Source organism: Artibeus jamaicensis, unplaced genomic scaffold, assembly GCF_021234435.1.
Source record: "Artibeus jamaicensis isolate MK-2021 breed Jamaican fruit bat unplaced genomic scaffold, CSHL_Jam_final scaffold_1964, whole genome shotgun sequence".
Lineage (NCBI taxonomy): Eukaryota > Metazoa > Chordata > Mammalia > Chiroptera > Phyllostomidae > Artibeus > Artibeus jamaicensis.
Window position 1 is genome coordinate 13,843,576 of NW_026522030.1, and position 19,188 is coordinate 13,862,763.

The 19,188-nt window shown below is 45.0% G+C and overlaps 1 protein-coding gene across 4 annotated transcripts in view; it reads left to right on the plus strand.

Annotated features, from left to right (window-relative positions):
• ABCA1 (ATP binding cassette subfamily A member 1) overlaps positions 1-19,188 on the plus strand; it is a 120,425-nt gene that overhangs the window by 90,658 nt on the left and 10,579 nt on the right. For all 4 annotated transcript variants that reach the window (XM_037125993.2, XM_037125997.2, XM_037125994.2 and 1 more), the window contains 15 exons: positions 872-1,020; positions 2,641-2,765; positions 3,983-4,081; positions 6,554-6,743; positions 7,796-7,890; positions 8,929-8,961; positions 9,944-10,049; positions 10,864-10,938; positions 11,410-11,579; positions 13,003-13,180; positions 15,216-15,331; positions 15,441-15,585; positions 17,103-17,226; positions 18,281-18,410; positions 18,672-18,792. In XM_037125993.2, the coding sequence (XP_036981888.2) occupies positions 872-1,020; positions 2,641-2,765; positions 3,983-4,081; positions 6,554-6,743; positions 7,796-7,890; positions 8,929-8,961; positions 9,944-10,049; positions 10,864-10,938; positions 11,410-11,579; positions 13,003-13,180; positions 15,216-15,331; positions 15,441-15,585; positions 17,103-17,226; positions 18,281-18,410; positions 18,672-18,792 (1,856 nt within the window). The remainder of the gene's footprint in view (positions 1-871; positions 1,021-2,640; positions 2,766-3,982; positions 4,082-6,553; positions 6,744-7,795; positions 7,891-8,928; positions 8,962-9,943; positions 10,050-10,863; positions 10,939-11,409; positions 11,580-13,002; positions 13,181-15,215; positions 15,332-15,440; positions 15,586-17,102; positions 17,227-18,280; positions 18,411-18,671; positions 18,793-19,188) is intronic.

Below are 19,188 nucleotides of genomic sequence, written 5' to 3' on the forward strand. Positions count from 1 at the left end.
TGACTTCCCCGCGCTGAGGTTTCTTTCTAGCTACACATCAGAGGACAATCCTTCAGCCCTCAGAATCCGTTTATTATCTTTTCTGTTAGAGCCCCAGTTTCTTGCACACATTAGGTGTTTAATTGTTGACTAAATATTTTTTGAATGGATGGATAACTTTGAAAAAGCCATAAAGTGGTGAATTCACATTTAGACTTAGCCGTGCCCTAGGCTTAGATATTTTGGATGCGTGTGTCTCCCTGTGTGTTTGGGATGGAGAAAGTAAGGCAAGAAATGAAGCAAATACTGGTAAGATGTCAAAGCCCTACAGCTAGGAATCATTTGTTTAAGATGAGGATTTTTAGAATAAATTTTTAGGAGTAGAAACCTTTCTGGCTCTCTCTGCTCCTGTGAATATGTGGCTTGCCTGTTCTCCCTGACTTCAGATGCTGTCTGCACTTAGATTGCGTGAATGTGTCTGCCTTTTACCCAAAGTACAATGGATGGGAGGTGAATTATCATTGCTTGTTCTCAGGTATGTCAGCCCATGCACATGGTCTGTTTCATACAACATGCCATAAGGAATTGAGGATGACTTGATTCATCTGAATGGCTACATGTAACACTTGGTTGGGTGTGGACATACCTCTTCAGTTGTCTCTAGGCACCTGCATTTTCTGCACTCATCAGACAAGGGCCAGAAAGCAGAGCCTGTTGCGTGCGGCTGCACATTTACAGTCTTAAGTTTCTTGGATGTGAAAGCCCTTGGCTCCTGAGATACTTTACCTTCAACCTTAGCCTCCAAGATGGTGCTGAAGATGCTGGAGGGTGGGGCATGGTGATGTGAAAGTGCTTAAAATAGTATGTGACCTTCAGTGCTGGCTTCTTACAGAATCCAGGGAAACAGACCTGCTCAGTGGGATGGATGGCAAAGGCTCCTACCAGGTGAAGGGCTGGAAACTCACACAGCAACAGTTTGTGGCCCTTTTGTGGAAGCGGCTGCTGATCGCCAGACGGAGTCGGAAGGGATTCTTCGCTCAGGTAAGCAGTGCTGCTCCAGGCCAAGGACTCAGTGGTGGGCTGCAGGCTTCCTGACCAGTGACCCACTAGGCATGATGGCATCCTGGTTATGAGATGGATGCCGGAGCCAGATTATCTATATTTCAATCCCAGTTCTGCTTCTTGCCACTCATGTTGCTGCTGGCAAATTACCTATCAGTGCCTCAATCTCCTCATCTGTAAAACGGGGATAACAATAGTGCCTATGACATGTAGTTGTTATAAAAATTAAAGTGAGAAAATACTTGGAGTGAACCTCACATTAGTAATTGCTACGTGTGTGTATTTATGGTAGAGAAGAGCAGAATGAGGACTAAGTTTGGAAAAACTGGCTGGGAGAATTAAACTGCCATAACTTGAAAGATGATATGACCAGATGTACTTGATGTGTCAACATATTGGAAACTTGATTTCTCTCTGATGTTCAACTGCAAACTGATAAAGATGACCAGAGAGGTCAGAAAATATTGACGGAGAAGACTCATCATCATATTGCCTGTGTGTCAGGGTTTGCTCGCTAGCTCACTAGGTTAGAGGGGGAAAAATTACTCCTTTCCAGAAAATCAGGAAGTATAGAGAAAGAGTCTGCAGGGGTTCTTCCCTGCAGACTGTGTGGGTAATGCAAAGGGCATGAACTTGGAGCATACAGACCTGGATTTGAATTCTGGTTCTGCTACTTACTGGCTGTGCAAACCGGGACAAGTTACTTAGCCTCTCTGAGCCTTGGTTACTTTGCTGATTGGTGAAAATGATACTACTGCTTAGGGTTGCAATGAGCATTAAATAATAGAATTCTCTTAACAGTACTTTTCCATTGAACTAACCACTCGGTGATAATTTTCAGCATTGAAACCAGGGGTATCATTTAAATCTTTAAGTTTATTTAAGGATAAATTTCTCAGGAATTAAGTGGAAAGAGCTTAGAGTTTACTTACAAACTGTGTACAAGTAATCGTTTTCAGAGAAGGTACGAGTATAAAGTTTTAGGCGGTTTACTAAGGATGTAGGTAACTCTACCTTTTGAGGCCGCAGGGGGGGCAATGGCAGCAATTCCTTTTCAATGGAGATGTTGCTGTAGAGTGGTTTTATCACAGTGGGATATCTGAATGGCCAGCTAGTCTCAGGCTACAGATTATAAAAGAGAAAACTGGAAGTGACTTACTTATAGAGACAACCAAGCTCAGGCCCTCTGGCCCCCAGTCCAGGGCCTGTTGTCTCAGCCTTCCTCCGAGCTGAGCAGGGTTCATGGCCCAGTGTGGCCTTTCTCAGATTTTCAAGGGGAAGTGGGCCAGACCCAGTGTTCCAGATCACTCTGACATGTGACCACTGTTCACTCTCAGCATGGTTCCTCCGCCAGGTGGCCGTAGCCTCTGGTCTTCTGCATCCAGCTTCCAGAAATGTCCTGGAGGGAAGAGGTTTAATTTTCAGGCTCCATGCTTCCAACCTGCCGACAGTGCCTTGGTGGAGTTTGGCCATGGGTTTTACACTCCTCATCTGCGTGCAGGCTGGTCTGGGAGGCTGGCCGGACTCACAGGGGATTGTTCCAAGGCTGCCTTTCTAACTTTCCACGATTTCTCTTCCCCTTCTCCCCTCTGACTACAGATCGTCCTGCCAGCTGTGTTTGTCTGCATAGCCCTGGTGTTCAGCTTGATCGTGCCCCCCTTTGGCAAGTACCCCAGCCTTGAACTTCAGCCCTGGATGTACAACGAACAGTACACATTTGTCAGGTGTGTTTTTGCCTTCTGTGCCCAAGGAAAGAGGAGAGCTCAGGCAAACCAGGGGCATTTGCTCTGCCGAGGGCCAATGGAAAGGGGACTCAAAAATCACACAGTGGAGTGGGTTTTACCAGCTGGCGCTGAAGCCCCTACGCAAACTAATATTCAGTGCAAAAACCATCAGTGAACAAAACCTGAGGGAGTAGGCCAGTCTTCTGTTGCCACATTTGAGCTCCTTTCCTCCTCTGTGTCCTGGTGTTGCCAGGAACAGGCATGTGTGTTTTATGTAAATAATTTGCCCTCGCAAAAAAAAAAAAAAAATCTATGGTTGAGCTGTAATATATCTGGATTTTGTGGTTTTAACACAAGGCTTCCAGATACTTTCAACATTCTTATTTCTTGGCACAGTACAATCTGTTCATTTGTTATCTAGTCTTTTAAGTTGTAGATATTAGCTAATGTGTGTACTTTAGACAAAAATACCAGCTCCTCCATAACAATCCAGCACATCAAACAAAAGGACAAAGGAATTTTTTCATCTCATTACCCAGGAGTTTTCTTCAGCCCTGTAGTATTTGTAGACCTTTAGATCTGGGAAGTGTTTCAGTGATGTAAAAGAGAAGCTTAAAAAAAACGCACAGAGAAATGACACACAAGCATGTAAATTAATCTCTGTTTCTCTAACCCAACCCTTCCTTCCCACTCGGTGCAGGTTTACTTCATTCTTTCCTTCCCCAGATGCTGACTCCATGTTACCCAGGGCTGTGGAACATGGGCTTGCTTTGTGCCTGTAACCTGAGCCCTGTATTGGCTGTGTGTTCCAGTGGTCATGTGAACATGCAGCCTATAAAATCTGCCCCCCCTTCCCTAGAATGACATCCTGGTTGTCTGTGCCTAATGGGCAGTATGTGAAAGAATTTTTGAAATACTTATCCTTAATGAATTCACTTAGTTCATGTTAAAATATGTATGTCATTGTGTGTAAGTATGTGTATACGCATGCACACACCTCCTTACATATAACTTGTTACACAGCTCCGCGTTGGGGTGCTACATGTGAATTTGATACCAAATATATGGTCATGGCTGGGCTCTGTTTTATTCCTTTCTGTTTTGAGCTTGGCCCACAGGAAGTACCTAATAAAGCATTTATTTTTTAAAAAACTTTTCCTTCTCCAAATTTATGGTTTTAATGACTTGCTGAGCTGGCTGCCTTCATGTACCCACAGTAATGACGCTCCTGAGGACCTGGGCACCCAGCAACTCTTGAACGCCCTCACCAGAGAGCCGGGCTTCGGGACACGCTGCATGGAAGGAAACCCAATCCCGTGAGTACCACTTCCGAGACGGTACCCTCCCCGCTGGCTTCCTGTGCTTGTTGCCTGGTTTGGTCTCGAATACACTGCATTTGTCAGTTGTATACCACACTGTGACTGCCATCATTTGCCCTTCAAACCATTTTTTATGTTTGGAAAGCTGATATAGTAATCTAATAAGACCATCTAGGTAGGAACAAAGGTAACAGGCTAGGAGAGTATTCTAACGTCCTGCAAAGCAGATTGCTATAGATGCTTGTTTCCTGCTTTAGAAATTAATGCTTAATTTAAATAGCACTTTATACTTACTGAACAGATGCTTTTGCCCTTCTTCCCTTCCCCCGCAACCCCTCTACCTCATGGCAGAGATAGGCTGCCGTTACATATGATTGGCAGTTTTGCTCATCAGCTTCTTTAATAGCCTGAAAAGATGACGTAGTTTGTTTTTATAAAAGTAGACGTTTTCTTCTTTTAGAGTTAACATATTTTTACTGTATTCTCCTTCAAGATCCTTTTTTTTTTTTTTAAAAAGGAGGCAGTGTGTAAATTCAGTTAAATACCCATAGATGAAGTAGTATACAGGGAAGGTGTATCCAAGAGATTTCTGTGAGTAAAGACAGCGGAGGGGGGTGAGCTCCAGAGAGAGCCCAGTGATGGCAGAGGGAGGCCCGACTTTCCAGGCTCAGGTGGAACTTGCAGTTGAGGTTGTTAACCACAAAAGGAGGAGTTAAGGAAAGTGTGGGAAGGTGCAGGCATATTGGGGAAGGGCTAAAAAATTCCAGGTTTTAAAGGGAAGGTACTGTCCCTGCCAGAGTCCCAGACCCGTGCACATGGCACCTGTGTGTGCAAGATTGTGGAGCAGATTTCTGAATGGACAGCTGTTACGTGCTTATCTCTTATTAATTGGATACTTACTGTTTGTTGGTACTTAGTATTGAATGGGTCCTAGCAGCCAATAGCAGTTCCTAAAGGACAAGATGACTAAAGTGGAGAAGGACAAGGAGACACCCTGTCTGGATTTTATAAGACTTTTGATGAGATTCCACCTGGAAGTTTTGTAGGTGAGATGGAAGAATGAGATGAGCTGAAGTAGAGTCAGATGGATTCATCACAGGCCAGCTGCACAGTGTGGACGCCTAGATTCATGCCAGCCCAGCAGGACCCTGGCATCAGAGAGCTCCCAGCCTCGAGGCCGAGCACCATTGAACGTGTGTTCAGGGCCATTGGATGCAGGGGTCCCACTCTGGAAACACTCGGGTTTTTCAGAAAGTAGTGGCACGAAGGGAAGTTTGACTGGGACATTTCCCTGTGTCATTTAACTTGCTCTCAGCCAGTCATTTGGTGAAGGCTTTAGAATGTGAGATTCAGGAGGGCACCCTGTCTTAGAAGTTTCCATTGCATTGGGGCACTATATAGAGAACTAGAGAGCCATCCATGAAACTGTGCATTTGCTACAAAAATAATTTAAGGACTGTGGCTCTACTTTAAATTGTAGAATTTGGGGACCGGAAGAGATGCTAGAAACGACTTGTTGATTCATTCTGACCTTTTACTTGGTGGAGATAAAATAACCAGTGGGAAGGCAAAGGACTTGCTGATCTCACAGGAATTCAGAGCTCAAGTCAGGCGTAAAGGCTTTCTCTTCTGTCACCTGGGGACTGGTGCACAAACCGGCTCTTCACGTACCAACGGCTCTCACCCCCATTCAACCCACGTTCTGTGCTTGCTTTGAAACAAAGTGAATCTTGACATTCTCCGCCAGATTATCAGCACATTAAGCATAAGATCAAGACTCCTTCCCCGACCTCTGTCATCTGGCTTCCTCCTCCTCCTCCTCCTCATGGCTCATCACATTCCAGCCACGCTGCCTTCCTGTTGTTCCGTAGACAGAAAACTCGGGGCTTGTGCACCTGCACTGTTTATTGCTTCTGCTTATCATGTTCTTTCTCTCCAGTGTTTGCCTGGATGCTCTCCCTCATTGTTTATGTTTTGTCCAAAGTATTTCACCTCTTTAAAAAAAAAAAGTATTTCACCTCTTCAAGTGACTCCTTTCTTACCACTCACTTTGCCTTTATTTTGCTATGTTTTTGGTCACACAAGATTATATTATTTAATTATTATCTAACTCTTTGATGGGCAGGGAGTTTATCTTGTTCACTCATATCCGAGGTATGCAGAAGAGGGTCTGGCGTTAGAGCCGACACTCAGTGAATATTACGGAGTGAGCACATGGGTGAGTGATTGAATGCTGGTGGATCGGATGGACTGGAGTTCAGGGCATGAGCATTTCGGCCCTCTTTGCATTCTATCGTTCTTATCTGGGAAGTGAGTTTGCCACTTACAAGTCTCTGGAGAGATCGAATAATGAAATAGTGAGGGGGTTGAAGCATGTCAGCAGCTGTTATTGGTGGATCCTGTGCTCTGGAGGCAACAGGAAAGGCCAGGCGCTCTCCAGTGACCCTCCCTTGCTGTCACCTTTTGCAGAGAGAGGCCCTGCTTGGTCGGGGAGGAGGAGTGGACCACTGCCCCAGTTCCCCAGACCATTGTGGACCTCTTCCAGAATGGGAACTGGACGATGGAGAACCCCTCACCCACCTGCGAGTGCAGCAATGACAGAATCAAGAAGATGTTGCCCGTGTGTCCGCTGGGGGCTGGGGGGTTGCCTCCTCCACAGGTGAGTCCCTCACAAGGTGTGAGTGGGGGAGCAGATGGGGTGCAGGGTGTGGGCTAGACAAGAAGGAATGGGTGACACATCAGGAGGGTCTCTATTAGTCTTGATCTTGAATTCTTGTCATAGGAAAAAACATGGGAGTTTGGAGGGAGGAGGCTTCAACCACATCATTCCTGTATTTGAAGGAGCTTAGCCTGTTTCTTTATTTTGAAAAGTCAGCCTGGGCTACTTGAGTGAAAATCAGAATGCTGCATTCTGGATCAGTGGGCTGTGGAAGACACACCGTGGCCTCTCCCAGAGTGGTGGTGTCACAGGACAGACTGTGACAGATGCAGCTTCATCCCAGGCTCTGCCACCGATGTGCTGGTGACCTGGCACAGGCCACTCTGAGACCCTGGCCCTGTTTCCTCACCTCCGACTTAGGGAGGCTGCTGGCCCATGATAGTTCTGTGGGTCTTATCAATGCTGACAACTTCTCTGAGAGTCCGTCTGAGTGTGGAGTGCAGTTCCGAGTCATTTTTTTCTGAGAACAGTTTCAGGATGAGGCTTGCTCATGCCAGCTCTCTGCTGCTTTGTCAGCATCCAGGTTGCAGGGCGAGGGGAGGCAACTCTAAGTGTGTGTGTAAAAACGTACATTCCGCTTCCCTCTCAATAGCTAATCCAGGACTGTACTTTCAGAGGTCATTATATAGTTTGTTAAAATAATAGCTAATCTGTTCCTCAGTGCAACACATTAAACAAAAGAATTCACTAGGCATAGTTCATGATGCTGCTCCCTGAAAACCTTTAGTGACTATGAAGAACCATATTTTATAGTCTGTTGAGTTGTCCAGAATAATTTTCTAGGGAACTTCCTGGCTTGGCTTAAGTATGTGGCCAGAGCAAGGGCAGAGTGAACTGTGCTTTGGTGGTTGGCTTGCTGGTGCCTGCACCTTGTGAGCAGGGCTGGTCACACTGTGGTACATGTTTGAGGGACAGGGGTCAGTGTAGTCCCTGGTTTGCTTTCTCTCTCAGTTCTGGCGCAAACACATGCGCTTGTTTTTTCTTGGTAACAGAGGAAGCAGAACACTGAGGACATCCTTCAGAACCTGACAGGAAGAAACATTTCCGATTACCTGGTGAAGACCTACGTGCAGATCATAGCCAAAAGGTCACTCTTTACTATACTTGGTCCTTGCCTTATCATTGCTGATCAGAGGAATGTGAGATCTAAAAGTAGTAGACTGCATACTGGGGGAAAACATCAGATTTTGGCCTGATGACAAGTGAGAACTATTAGGAACATTCAGCTGTCAGCTCCAGGATTGAGTCTGCCTGGTTCCAGAATGAAAAGAAATCTGGATTCAAATTTTAATTCTGCCACTTACTAGCTCTTTGACTCGGGGTAGCCTGTTATCCTTTTAAAGCCTTAGTTTGTGTAACATGTGAGAGTAACATTGCTCATATGGGTTTGTTGTGAGGGTTAAATGAATGACATACTATATTTGGCTGTGTGTAATGTGTCTACGTTTTTGAGGGGAAAAATAAGGATGCATACTATACATGGGTATAATGATTACATACCATGGGGATAATAATCCTGTGTATAATGTGCACAAAAACATGTGTGTGCATTATATATGGCAAAACATAGTATATGAATACCTCTCATAGATGGAACGCATGAGAGTGTTGGCTGTGGAGCCTTAGAAAGAGCCATGTAGCTCCCTGGGCATTGTGGCTTAATGTTAAATAGTTCACTGGTGCACAGGAAGTGTTTGCTCTGCTTTCCATGCTGTTGATTTGGTTAGTGAGCTTCTTAGGAGTGACCTTAAATGACAAGGGTGTACTTGAATGACAGTTATTGTGAGTTTCCAAGAGAAAGAGGCATTACCTTTCCATATGCCATCCATAATTGATGTGTTAATCCTTTGAATTTAAAATGCTTCTAGTTTGATCACATCTTTGTCTGTATGTTGGTTTCTGAATTGGTTTAATTTGAGGCACGATTTTCATATATGTAAGTTTTAAGAATGGGAAAAGAAACAACATGCCAATTAGGGCTTCTTTCCTGCACCACCAGCCTGACCATAGGTTTATTTCTGCCCCTTCGTTGTATCTTCAGGTAGATATTTACTCCTTTTGTATCATCAGGCACAGGATCAGTGTTCCTTTGAACTGATTTTTGGTTTGTCTTTGGCTTCCGCAGCTTGAAGAACAAGATCTGGGTGAATGAATTTAGGTAAGTGACCTCTTTCCGTGTTTCCCTTTGCTTTCTCTGGACGCCTGCGGTTCGGGAGGATGATCTTGATGCAGGTGGTTTAGATCCTGGGAAGCTGTTAGTGTCGGGATTGGTTGCCCTTAGTGTTTCTGCTCAGTGCCCAGCTGCCACTTCAGAGGCATTCGAAATGTTGGCATCCTTGTCTCCTTGAGGAGACTCAGAAGTTTCTATGTCTCTAGCCATTTGACAGGAGGCACAGTGTTATGAAAGGAATACCTATGCTAATTACACTTTGCCCCCAAATCCAATTTCCTCTTAAGTGGCCTCTTAAGTGGCATCAGAGGCATCAAAACCATATAGTTTCACTGCATTTCAACCCATTTATCTCTGTGGGTTTTGAAGAAACAGGTGGGCCAGGGACGAAAAGAAGGAAGAATCCCTAGAGCTAATGAACATCTTAGGAGAAGTGGGACACTGTGCCTGGTTTTCTCACGACTTGGCTCTTTGGCACCGCTTTACCTCTTCCTCTTTGCCTTCTTCCTGGGGTTCAGGACCCACAGAACTCTTAGCACAGCAAACTGGGGCTCCCATAGTTGTTCTGATGACAGGAAAGAGTCAAGGCCAGCTTCTAATAAACCCCCTCAAGCCTCTCTGGTTGGTGTTCTGCATTACTCATTTTGACTTCCTGTTTGCTTGCCTTGAAGCCCAAGTTCAGCCTGAATAACCAGAGCAGGAGAAGCTTCCTAGATACGAATGGCCATTTTTTTCTGTCTGTAATCAGTCTCAGATCCTTCCTATGTGGGCAGGAACCATAAGGGTAAAAAAAGAGGTTATCACATCCATCAGAGAAGGTCAGGTTGTAACTTTCCCTGGGTCTCACTTCAGGCCTGCTTTGAATAAGCAATTCATCTACATGAAGTGTGTCTACACCCAGCTGGGGTCTGTTGCCAAGTGATACTGGGCACTGTGCTGCCTGTGTTTCAATGTCAGGCTGTCCTCCTAGGTACGGCGGGTTCTCCCTGGGTGCCAGAAATTCTCAGTCACTGCCTCCAAGTCAAGAAGTTAATGATGCCATCAAGCAGATAAAGAAAATCTTGAATCTGGCCAAGGTACAGTATCTATCCCAAGACAAGTCAGAAGTGGTTCCATAGTCACTGGTGCATGGGAGCAGTTGGCAGGTAAACCTGATCACCCAGCACCTTATTGTTTTAAGGCTTGTGAGTACAAAGTCATTGCTGGCTCGTACTGTATTGTGCCAGCCAAGACTGAACTAGGACTCAGCGACCACTTAATATCTGAAAGTGCAGACCAAAAACAAATGCAGAGGTTGAAAATCTCTCACAGTAACTTAAATTTATGAATTTAGCCAGTAGGTAAATAAACTTAGCATCAAGCGTACTTTTTTAAAAACAATCACTGGTTAAACAGGAAATGAATCATTTTCTATATATTTTCATCAGGTTTTAGGACCCAACAGACATTGACCATTTCTCTTTCTGTGATTTCTCATTTTTAAGTAAGAGTCGAGGGGGTCGGGTGATGTGGGTGCTGGGATCACAGACAGGAGCGATATTCCTAGAGTCTGCATCTCTGCTCTGGAGGCACTGGCCCCATGAGTCTGACACATCTGCACGTTGAGTGTAGTCCTGGGTCTTAGGATGACGCCAGGGGAGCATTTTGAAGAGTCCTCACCACCCAGTTATAGAGAGACACTGGTGTCTTGGGACTTTGACTCACGGGGCTCCCCTGTGGTTCCTTCAAGACTCGTGGCTCGTGGCAACATCAGTGCTATAGATTTCTGGTCACTTGCTTCTCAGTGGCTTTAGATTTCACTTTCACGAACAAGGTAGTCGTAGTGCCCTCCCCAGGGCTGTGTTGTTCTTGTGAACCATCTCGACTGAGGCAGGTTTCTGTTGTTCACAGGACAGTTCTTCAGATCGATTTCTCAGCAGCTTGGGCAGTTTCATGAAAGGACTGGACACAAAAAACAACGTCAAGGTAAAGCCCTTTGTTCCAGGAGCTGCTTGATGAACAGTAGTCCTTATGTTCCCTGAAGTCCTTTCCAGCAGTCATGACAGAAGACGGCAGCCTAGTAGGTTTACCAGTGAGGCCGTACAGTGATTAAGAGAATCAATTTGCTGCCGGGCACAGCAGATGAACCTTGGGACTTTGATCAAATGACTTAATCCTCTAAGCCTCAGTTTCCTAATCTCTAAAAGGGATACAGTAATCCTGGCTCTCTCAAAGCTGTGGCAAAGCCAACAAGTTAAGGAGATAAGGCAGTTGGCACCGAGCCTGGGCACAGTGCTCAGTCCATCCTCCTTGCTGTTATCACTTTGCTGTGTTCTCTGACCCTAGCATTTTTTCTTGGTGCGTGACTGGCATTTCTGAAGTTTATATACATGTTTCGTGTGGGTGTGCACCCACCTCAGGAGCAGGATTTGGAAATATTACCTTGTTGTATTTCAGGTGTGGTTCAATAACAAGGGGTGGCATGCCGTCAGCTCTTTCTTGAATGTCATCAACAACGCCATTCTGCGGGCCAACCTGCAGAAAGGAGCGAACCCTAGCCAGTACGGGATCACTGCTTTCAATCACCCTCTGAATCTCACCAAGCAGCAGCTCTCGGAAGTGGCCCTGTAAGTGTCGCTATGTCTGAACGGATCAGGTGGGGATGGGAGAGGGTGTTCGGGGTAATTGTGGAGGCGCCGTGAAGCTGGCGGTAGAGTGACAGCTGGGGAAACACATTATGGTGTGTTCGGCTTGGTCTCTGCTCTGGACAGAAAGTGATCAGTTTAGGAATTGTCTGGCAGGGATTGAAGTGCAGTAGATAAATGGTTCGAATATGTGAAAACCATTGCATTTGGGGAATTCATATAAGGTAAGTTAAATAGCTAATAAATCCTGAAAATATTTTAACTTGCCATCAATGTAATGTTCAATTAAAAAAAAACAGTTTTGTTTGTTTTTACACCACTGGTTTTAAATTTGGTGAAACATACTTTTATCAGCTTGTGTTTTTAAGTCCGGAATTGTGTCTGTGTGTGTGTGTGTGTGCAATGTTAAGCCAATATAAAATAGGCAAAGTATATGCCCTGGCTGGTGTAGCTCAGTGGATTGAGCGCGGGCCTGCGAACCAGACAATCACGGTTCGATTCCTAGTCAGGGCACATGCCTGGGTTGCAGGTTGGTTCCCTGCAGGCCAGTTCCCAGCAGGGGATGCATGAAGGGCAACCATACGTTGATGTTTCTCTTCCTCTCTCCTTCCCTTCCACTCTAAAGATAAATAAATAAAATCTTAAAAAAAAATAGGCAAAGTGTAGATAGCCTTTGGAATCACGAAGATCTGGATTTGAACCTGGTTTCTAAACTTTCTAGATGTGTGGTGTTAAGTGAGGCAGTTCATTGCCACATCTAGTACTTGGTACATAGTTGGCATTCACATGTCGGGTCCCTTTCCTGGATTTGGGGCATGGCGCAGTTATTTCTTTTGCTTAACTTGTAGAAAACCATCAGTATGTGTCACTGGGATCTTTATACCAAAGTTAAGAAACTCATATGTGTAGCTTATATTAAATCTTATTATTGGGTTGATATGCCGCATGCTGGTGTATTCAGATTTATTTACAGTCAGAAAGGAACTCATTTAAATAGTTTCACATTGATGTTTCTGCTTTATGTAGTTTTCAAGCTACACTAGTCTTTCGTGTGTAAAAATTTACAATTTACTGCTCTGACAAGGTCAAGAACAGTGGAACAAAGTGAATGCCATCAAGCCACGCTCAGACTTCTGTAATCGTTTCATTATGACAGTGGACTTTTTTAACCTCGGTTGAGTCAGTTTTGCATTTGAATGGTCAGATTTGGGGTTTTTTTTTGTTTGTTTTACTTGAAAATAATAATTTCTAACCCTGAAAAAATGTATATATGGTGGACAGGTTATTTTCCCTGGGCTGTGCTTCACACCCGTGTGTGTGTGTGTGTGTGTGTGTGTGTGTCTTTCTGAGTCTTCAGTTGCATCAGTGGCCCCTCAAATCCTCACAGCCTTTTTTTTATTTTCAGGATGACCACATCAGTGGATGTCCTCGTGTCCATCTGTGTTATCTTTGCGATGTCCTTCGTTCCTGCCAGCTTCGTCGTGTTCCTGATCCAGGAGCGGGTCAGCAAAGCAAAGCACCTGCAGTTCATCAGCGGAGTGAAGCCCGTCATCTACTGGCTGTCCAACTTTGTGTGGGATATGGTAAGCGCGCCGGTCTGCTGCCACCGTGCGCATCTCCACCAGGGCTATGGGTCACGTGAAAGAGCCCCTGGTCTTTGCCGATGTGTTCTGGCCAGTCTAAAGGTGAATGAGAAGGGAAAAGACAGAGCCAGTTGTATACATTCATGTCACTGGGCATGGTTTTAAGTACAGAGCTGATCTCACACCAGAGAGGAAGAATATCCATCCACACTGACTGCAATCAGTACTACCACCACTAGCTAATTTCCTAATGGAAAACTTTTCAAAGACACGTTGAAGTGGAAGACTTCAACTTGTAGGGTAGGTTTTAACCTCCAGAGTCAGGCTGTTCTTTGTCTCACTAGGAAATCCATCATTCATTTGAAAATGCGACCCCTTTTACCAGAAGCTTATTCATCTATTGCAAATAAGTTTTCATGCCAGCTACAAGGTATTGCTTTTGTTCAGACCAGTATGGAAAACTTCCGAGAATCCCGAAGTTCTACTTTTTGTAAAACGGAGCTGAAATGTATCTCCCTGTGAATTCCATTAATTGTAAGCCATACAGAGCAAATTTCATTCTTCTCCCACTGGCTACCCCCTCACATATTTGAAGACAGCTTTCAATTGAACCTAAGTCTTCTCCAGAGAGGACAATAGATGAGACCAGGTTTCGTAATCTCTGGAGCACAGTACACACGCGGGTGGCGATGATGATGATGGTGTCTGTGCTGATTTGAGCAAGCTTCTCAGACGTGCCGCTCTTCGGATCCGAGTGTCTTTGTATGGCCATGCTCTGTATGGTTACTGTCCCTTTTGAAGAGCAAAACCCAGAATTAACCTTCTATTCAGGCTGCGGTCTGAATGGTTACCCATCTAGAGGGAGCTGATCTTTACCCTGCACTTCCATCACTCAGCCCAGGGGCGTTGCATTTTGGAAGTAGCAGTGTCTTGTTGGCAATTTGCCAGTGAACTGAAATCTCTCTTTGACAGGGAAATGGGTCTCTGTCACTCTTTACTAATGTAGTTGACTTTTTTTGAGCCTAAACATTATATTTATCCCTGTTAAACTGCATTTTGTCAGTGTTCATTTGCTTTTATCTTGATTCAGTAATTACTTTATTCAGTAAACACATGCCTCCTATTTGTCCGCTTCTGCCGGGCATAGGAAATTCAGAGATCAAAGATCAAATCCCTAATGCAGGAATATCACTTATCCTTCTGCCTGATAACCATCCCTCCCATGCTTCAGAGCCTCTGGAGTTTGCTATCATCATGTTTTCATCTAAGTTGTTGATAAGCACATTGAGCAGAATGAGACAGAAGCAGAGCCCTGTGGTCTGAAACTGCAGATTCTTCTTGTAGCTGACAAACGGACCATCACGTCCCTGCCTGTGCTTTGTTCTGCCAGCAGCGATTTCTCATAATTGTCTCATGCTCAGGTCTTGCGCACTTTTTCACAATTTGTATTTTTAGAGAGTTTGTATAAGACTGTATTTGAGCCAAAGTGATGACATATGCTGTGCAGCAAGATCTCAAATGCTCCCTATTTGTGCATTGTAATTCGTGACACTGTGTCAGGACAGACTTTAAAATTCTTCTCAGTGTGATGGAACAATTCTGACATTCATATTATAAGCACTTACCTCATAGGTAGATTACACATGAGATTGAACTTGGGCAGACTATAATATAGCATTAATGATGAAACAGACACAGTCATCTTGGGGAAGAATAATGAAAGCTTATTTGCTGTCTGTGAAATTGAAATGTCTCTGGGTGGGAATCTATCGTTCAGTGAGTTTACTGAGCGTGACACCTCGGCTCAGCTGTTGGAGAGACAAAAAGGGCGTTCAGTTTATAAAACCAGTCAAGGGTAAAACGCTTGTCAAAATGTATTGTCCAGTATATTGATGAATACTTTATGTGGCTTCATTAATTCAAAGTTATGCTCCAATATGTGTATCTGCCCTTTCCTGTCCGACGAGGGTGAAGGCTTGGGAGGTGTCGTGTCTTTGACACAGGGGTGAACCTGGTTTCCTTGTTTCACTTTTAGTGCAACTATGTGGTCCCCGCCACGCTGGTCATTATCATCTTCATCTGCTTCCAGCAGAAGTCCTATGTGTCCTCCACCAACCTGCCCGTGTTGGCCCTCCTGCTCTTGCTGTACGGGTAAGGCACCTCTGGGCGGCGATGTCAGCAGGGGAGTCATGTGGGGGTGCCCAGTGTCAGAGGGAAGGCCGGGGATACCCAGTGGACATTTGTCTTTGTGCCTCCCTAGGTGGTCGATCACCCCTCTCATGTACCCAGCCTCCTTCGTGTTCAAGATCCCCAGCACCGCCTACGTGGTCCTGACCAGCGTGAACCTCTTCATCGGGATCAACGGCAGCGTGGCCACGTTTGTGCTGGAGCTCTTCACCGACAATGTGAGTTCTGCAGGAGCAGCAGCTCCGGCTGGGAGGGGCATGGGCAAGGACAGTATTTAATCACAGCCTTGTGCCCCTTGTCTGTGGGACTGACACCACCCACCACTCGGTCCTTTTTCCGATTCTCTCTTCCTCCAGCTTGTGTAGTATCTCTCTCCCTCTTTTCCTTATATATCATCAATCAAACCTCTGTGTTTCTTTAGACAAGTTCTCTTTGACTTCTTTCTGTGTAAATGTTGCTTTTCCAATATTTTTTCAACTGCCACCTTTGCTTTCCATCGCCAGTGCTATCTCTGGATGGCGCCATTCATTCCGGAGCCTCTTCCTACAGCCTCTCTCAGTGTCTTATGTTGTTCTCCCTCAATTCTATGCCGTTAGCCCTGATGGGTCCTTTGAACTGTAGTCTCACATTCTTGCCTAGTGCATAGCTCTGTTTCAATAATTTGCAGATACCCCAGACTCAACATGTCCTAATGATCTTTCCCCTCAGGACCTGACATTTCTCCTGCCTTCCCTGTCTTGCTTTCCTGGGTACATTCCCACCCACCCAGATCCCCAAGCTGCAGCATCTGAGTCATCTTACATGCTTTGTTTTTGTTCATTTCCCACACTCCACTGGTTACCTTGTCAGATCTTACAATTACAGATCTCTTAATCAAGGGGCCCTGTCCATTCCTGTTGTCATTGCCTTGGTCCAAACGCCTTAACTTGGCACATAAGGCCTTCTAGAGAGGCACAGCCTTTCCTGGCCCATCCCCATCCTAACCCTCCTTTCCCAAGAGGCTGTAGTCTTCAGCTGAGTTGTCCCTTAAGCCCACCACACTCCTGTAGGCCTGGCTCTAATGCTCTTCCTCTGTCACAGGGTCTGCTAGTGCCTGACCCTTAAAGGTTGAGCTCTAATGGGAAGCTTTCCTTTCCTGCCCGCTGGGAGGTGCTCTCTCTTCCCCCTGTGCCCCCAGAGCCCTCAGTTCGTGCCTCCATACAACACATACCCAGTGGTGCCATAATCTCCTGTGTCCGTGCCACTCTCCCTCGGAATTGAGGTTAATCTTTGCCTCACCTGCGTCCTAGCATGGTTTATCCAGCATATAGCAGCCTACTCAGTTACTGGATATTTAGCTGCTGCTGGCTCAGTATTTTTAAGAAGAATTACTTAAATTTCCACAAAACCCTGAAACTGAAATATTGACTCAGACAGGAGCAATTTGCTTTTACAGTGCTAAGCAGATGTTTTGATGGATTTGCTTGTGGTTAAACATAACCATGTGTATAAACTTTGCTCCTATTTCTCCATGTTCATAGTGTCATTCCAAATTTTCTAAAGAGCAAAAATTTTATTATGTTGTATATTATCAGCTATGGCTGATGCTATTTTACTGGTATCTGAATTCAAAGGTTCAGTTTGACCTCAGGGTATCACATTTTCTTCTCCACTTTCATACCTCAGACTTTGATAAATTTTTACCTTCAACCACAAATGACATTCAGCCTCCCTCTGTCTTGCTTTTTTTTTCCAGAAGTTGAATAACATCAATGATATCCTGAAGTCTGTGTTCTTGATCTTCCCACATTTTTGCCTGGGACGGGGGCTCATTGACATGGTGAAAAACCAGGCAATGGCTGATGCCCTGGAAAGGTTTGGTGAGTGACAGCAGTGGTCGGATGGGGGATGTTTTGTTTGAGATGGCAGTTTGCGGGAGCCTTGCCACCCTGGCCTTTGTTTTGCAAACACGCTGGTGCCTGGGCACATGCCTCCCCTCCACTGATAAGACTGATGACAACATAGCTGGTTGTGGCATGGGTCTCGTGACACAGCCATTTGTGTCTGGGACAGCAGGGAGAAAAGAGAGATGGCAGTTTTGGAGGTAAGGAAAATATTGCCTTTAGCTTGCATCCAGTGCTGAATGCCAGTGGTTGGGAAAGTCAAGGTCATTGCAAAAGTCAAACCACAGCTTTGAGAGTTAGATACAGGCTGGAGAATCAGAAGGAAAGGTACAAACCTTGGCTCATTAGGAAAATCATAGGTCTGCAGATGTGGTCATATATCATCTTTTACATAGTCTGTAAAAGGTAATTTGCTGCAGCTTTCTACCTTCGTAGTCCTTAGAAGTATTTCTCCTGTGGCCACATTACTGCTCTTTATCCACTGGCTCATGTGAGTTAGATGGGCATTGCTATTCAAGGGACACAGGGCAGAGACTTTTTTTTTAATTTGAAGGTACAGAGGAGATGCATAAGGAATTTAAAGGAATACTTACATAAAACCAGGTGATTTGATTGAGTCACAAGGTTAAATTACATGCTACTGATGGGGCAGGTTTTTAAAGTGCTCTCTGGTTTTAGTGAAACTTATAATTTGTTAAAATCCTGACACTAAAAATTACCCCGGATTGTTGCCTTTTACAAAGGATCTTGGCATCTCATTAAAGAGGAGACATGACATATGTTAGATGACGTTACAGAACTAATGCACGTTGGCTCCGAAATTCTGATCGAAACGGAATCACAGTGTGTTTTCCCAAAACCTTACCTGCATCAGACTGGGACATTGGTCACGCCCTTACATTTTTTCTCCTCCTCATGGGTGATGACCTCTGGTGTTCCCAGGAAGAGAAGTGCATTTGAACCTAAACTTGAGGAAGGGCTATCGTGTTTTGCTACTACTCTGACTAGACCTCTGCACTGTGCCTACCAGGGGAAAATCGCTTTGTCTCGCCACTCTCTTGGGACCTGGTGGGACGAAACCTGTTTGCCATGGCCGTGGAAGGGGTGGTGTTCTTCCTCATCACTGTTTTGATCCAGTACAGATTCTTCATCAGGCCCAGGTGAGCTTTTTCTCCGAACTCGTGGAGGAGCACCTGCTTGGGGACCACAGAGGGGAAGCACATGGGCGTACTTACCAGTGTGTGGGGACTGAATAGAGCTCCAAGCAGATAATCAAACTGTATTCCTAATGGGGAATACGGGCCCCCACACTACCAGTCCCGGACACTGTGGAGAGTAGGTTTTACAGGACTGCTTTAGAAAGATTTCTCTCTTGGAAAATAGCTTGAAAGGTTGACTTTTCTTAAATTTGTCTTCCTAAGACCTGTAAAGGCAAAACTTCCTCCTCTGAATGATGAGGATGAGGATGTCAGGCGGGAAAGACAGAGAATTCTTGATGGCGGAGGACAGAATGACATCTTGGAAATCAAGGAGTTGACTAAGGTGAGGCAGTGAATATGGGCTATAATAGTGCGTCTTCAGTTTTTTCCAGATTTATATGTTGGAAACTAGCATTTTGCTGACTTGAGCTTACTAAAAAGAGCTTGCTTCTCAAAGTGTGCACCTATACCAAGCTTTGTCGATTTAGTTATTTTAAAAAATCTATAGTATCTGTATATATTAAGTGAAAAACTATGTAGACCTTGATGACCAGTATGTTTTGTGAAAGGTTGATGCTAGATTTAAAATGAAAAGAAATCCACTTGTATTTTGAGCCTCAGAGTAGTGCAGAAACCCATTGCCATGGCCCTGGCTGGTGTAGCTCAGTGGATTGAGCGTGGGCCTGCAAACCAGAGGATCACAGTTGAATTCCCAGTCGGGGCACATGCCTGGGTTGTA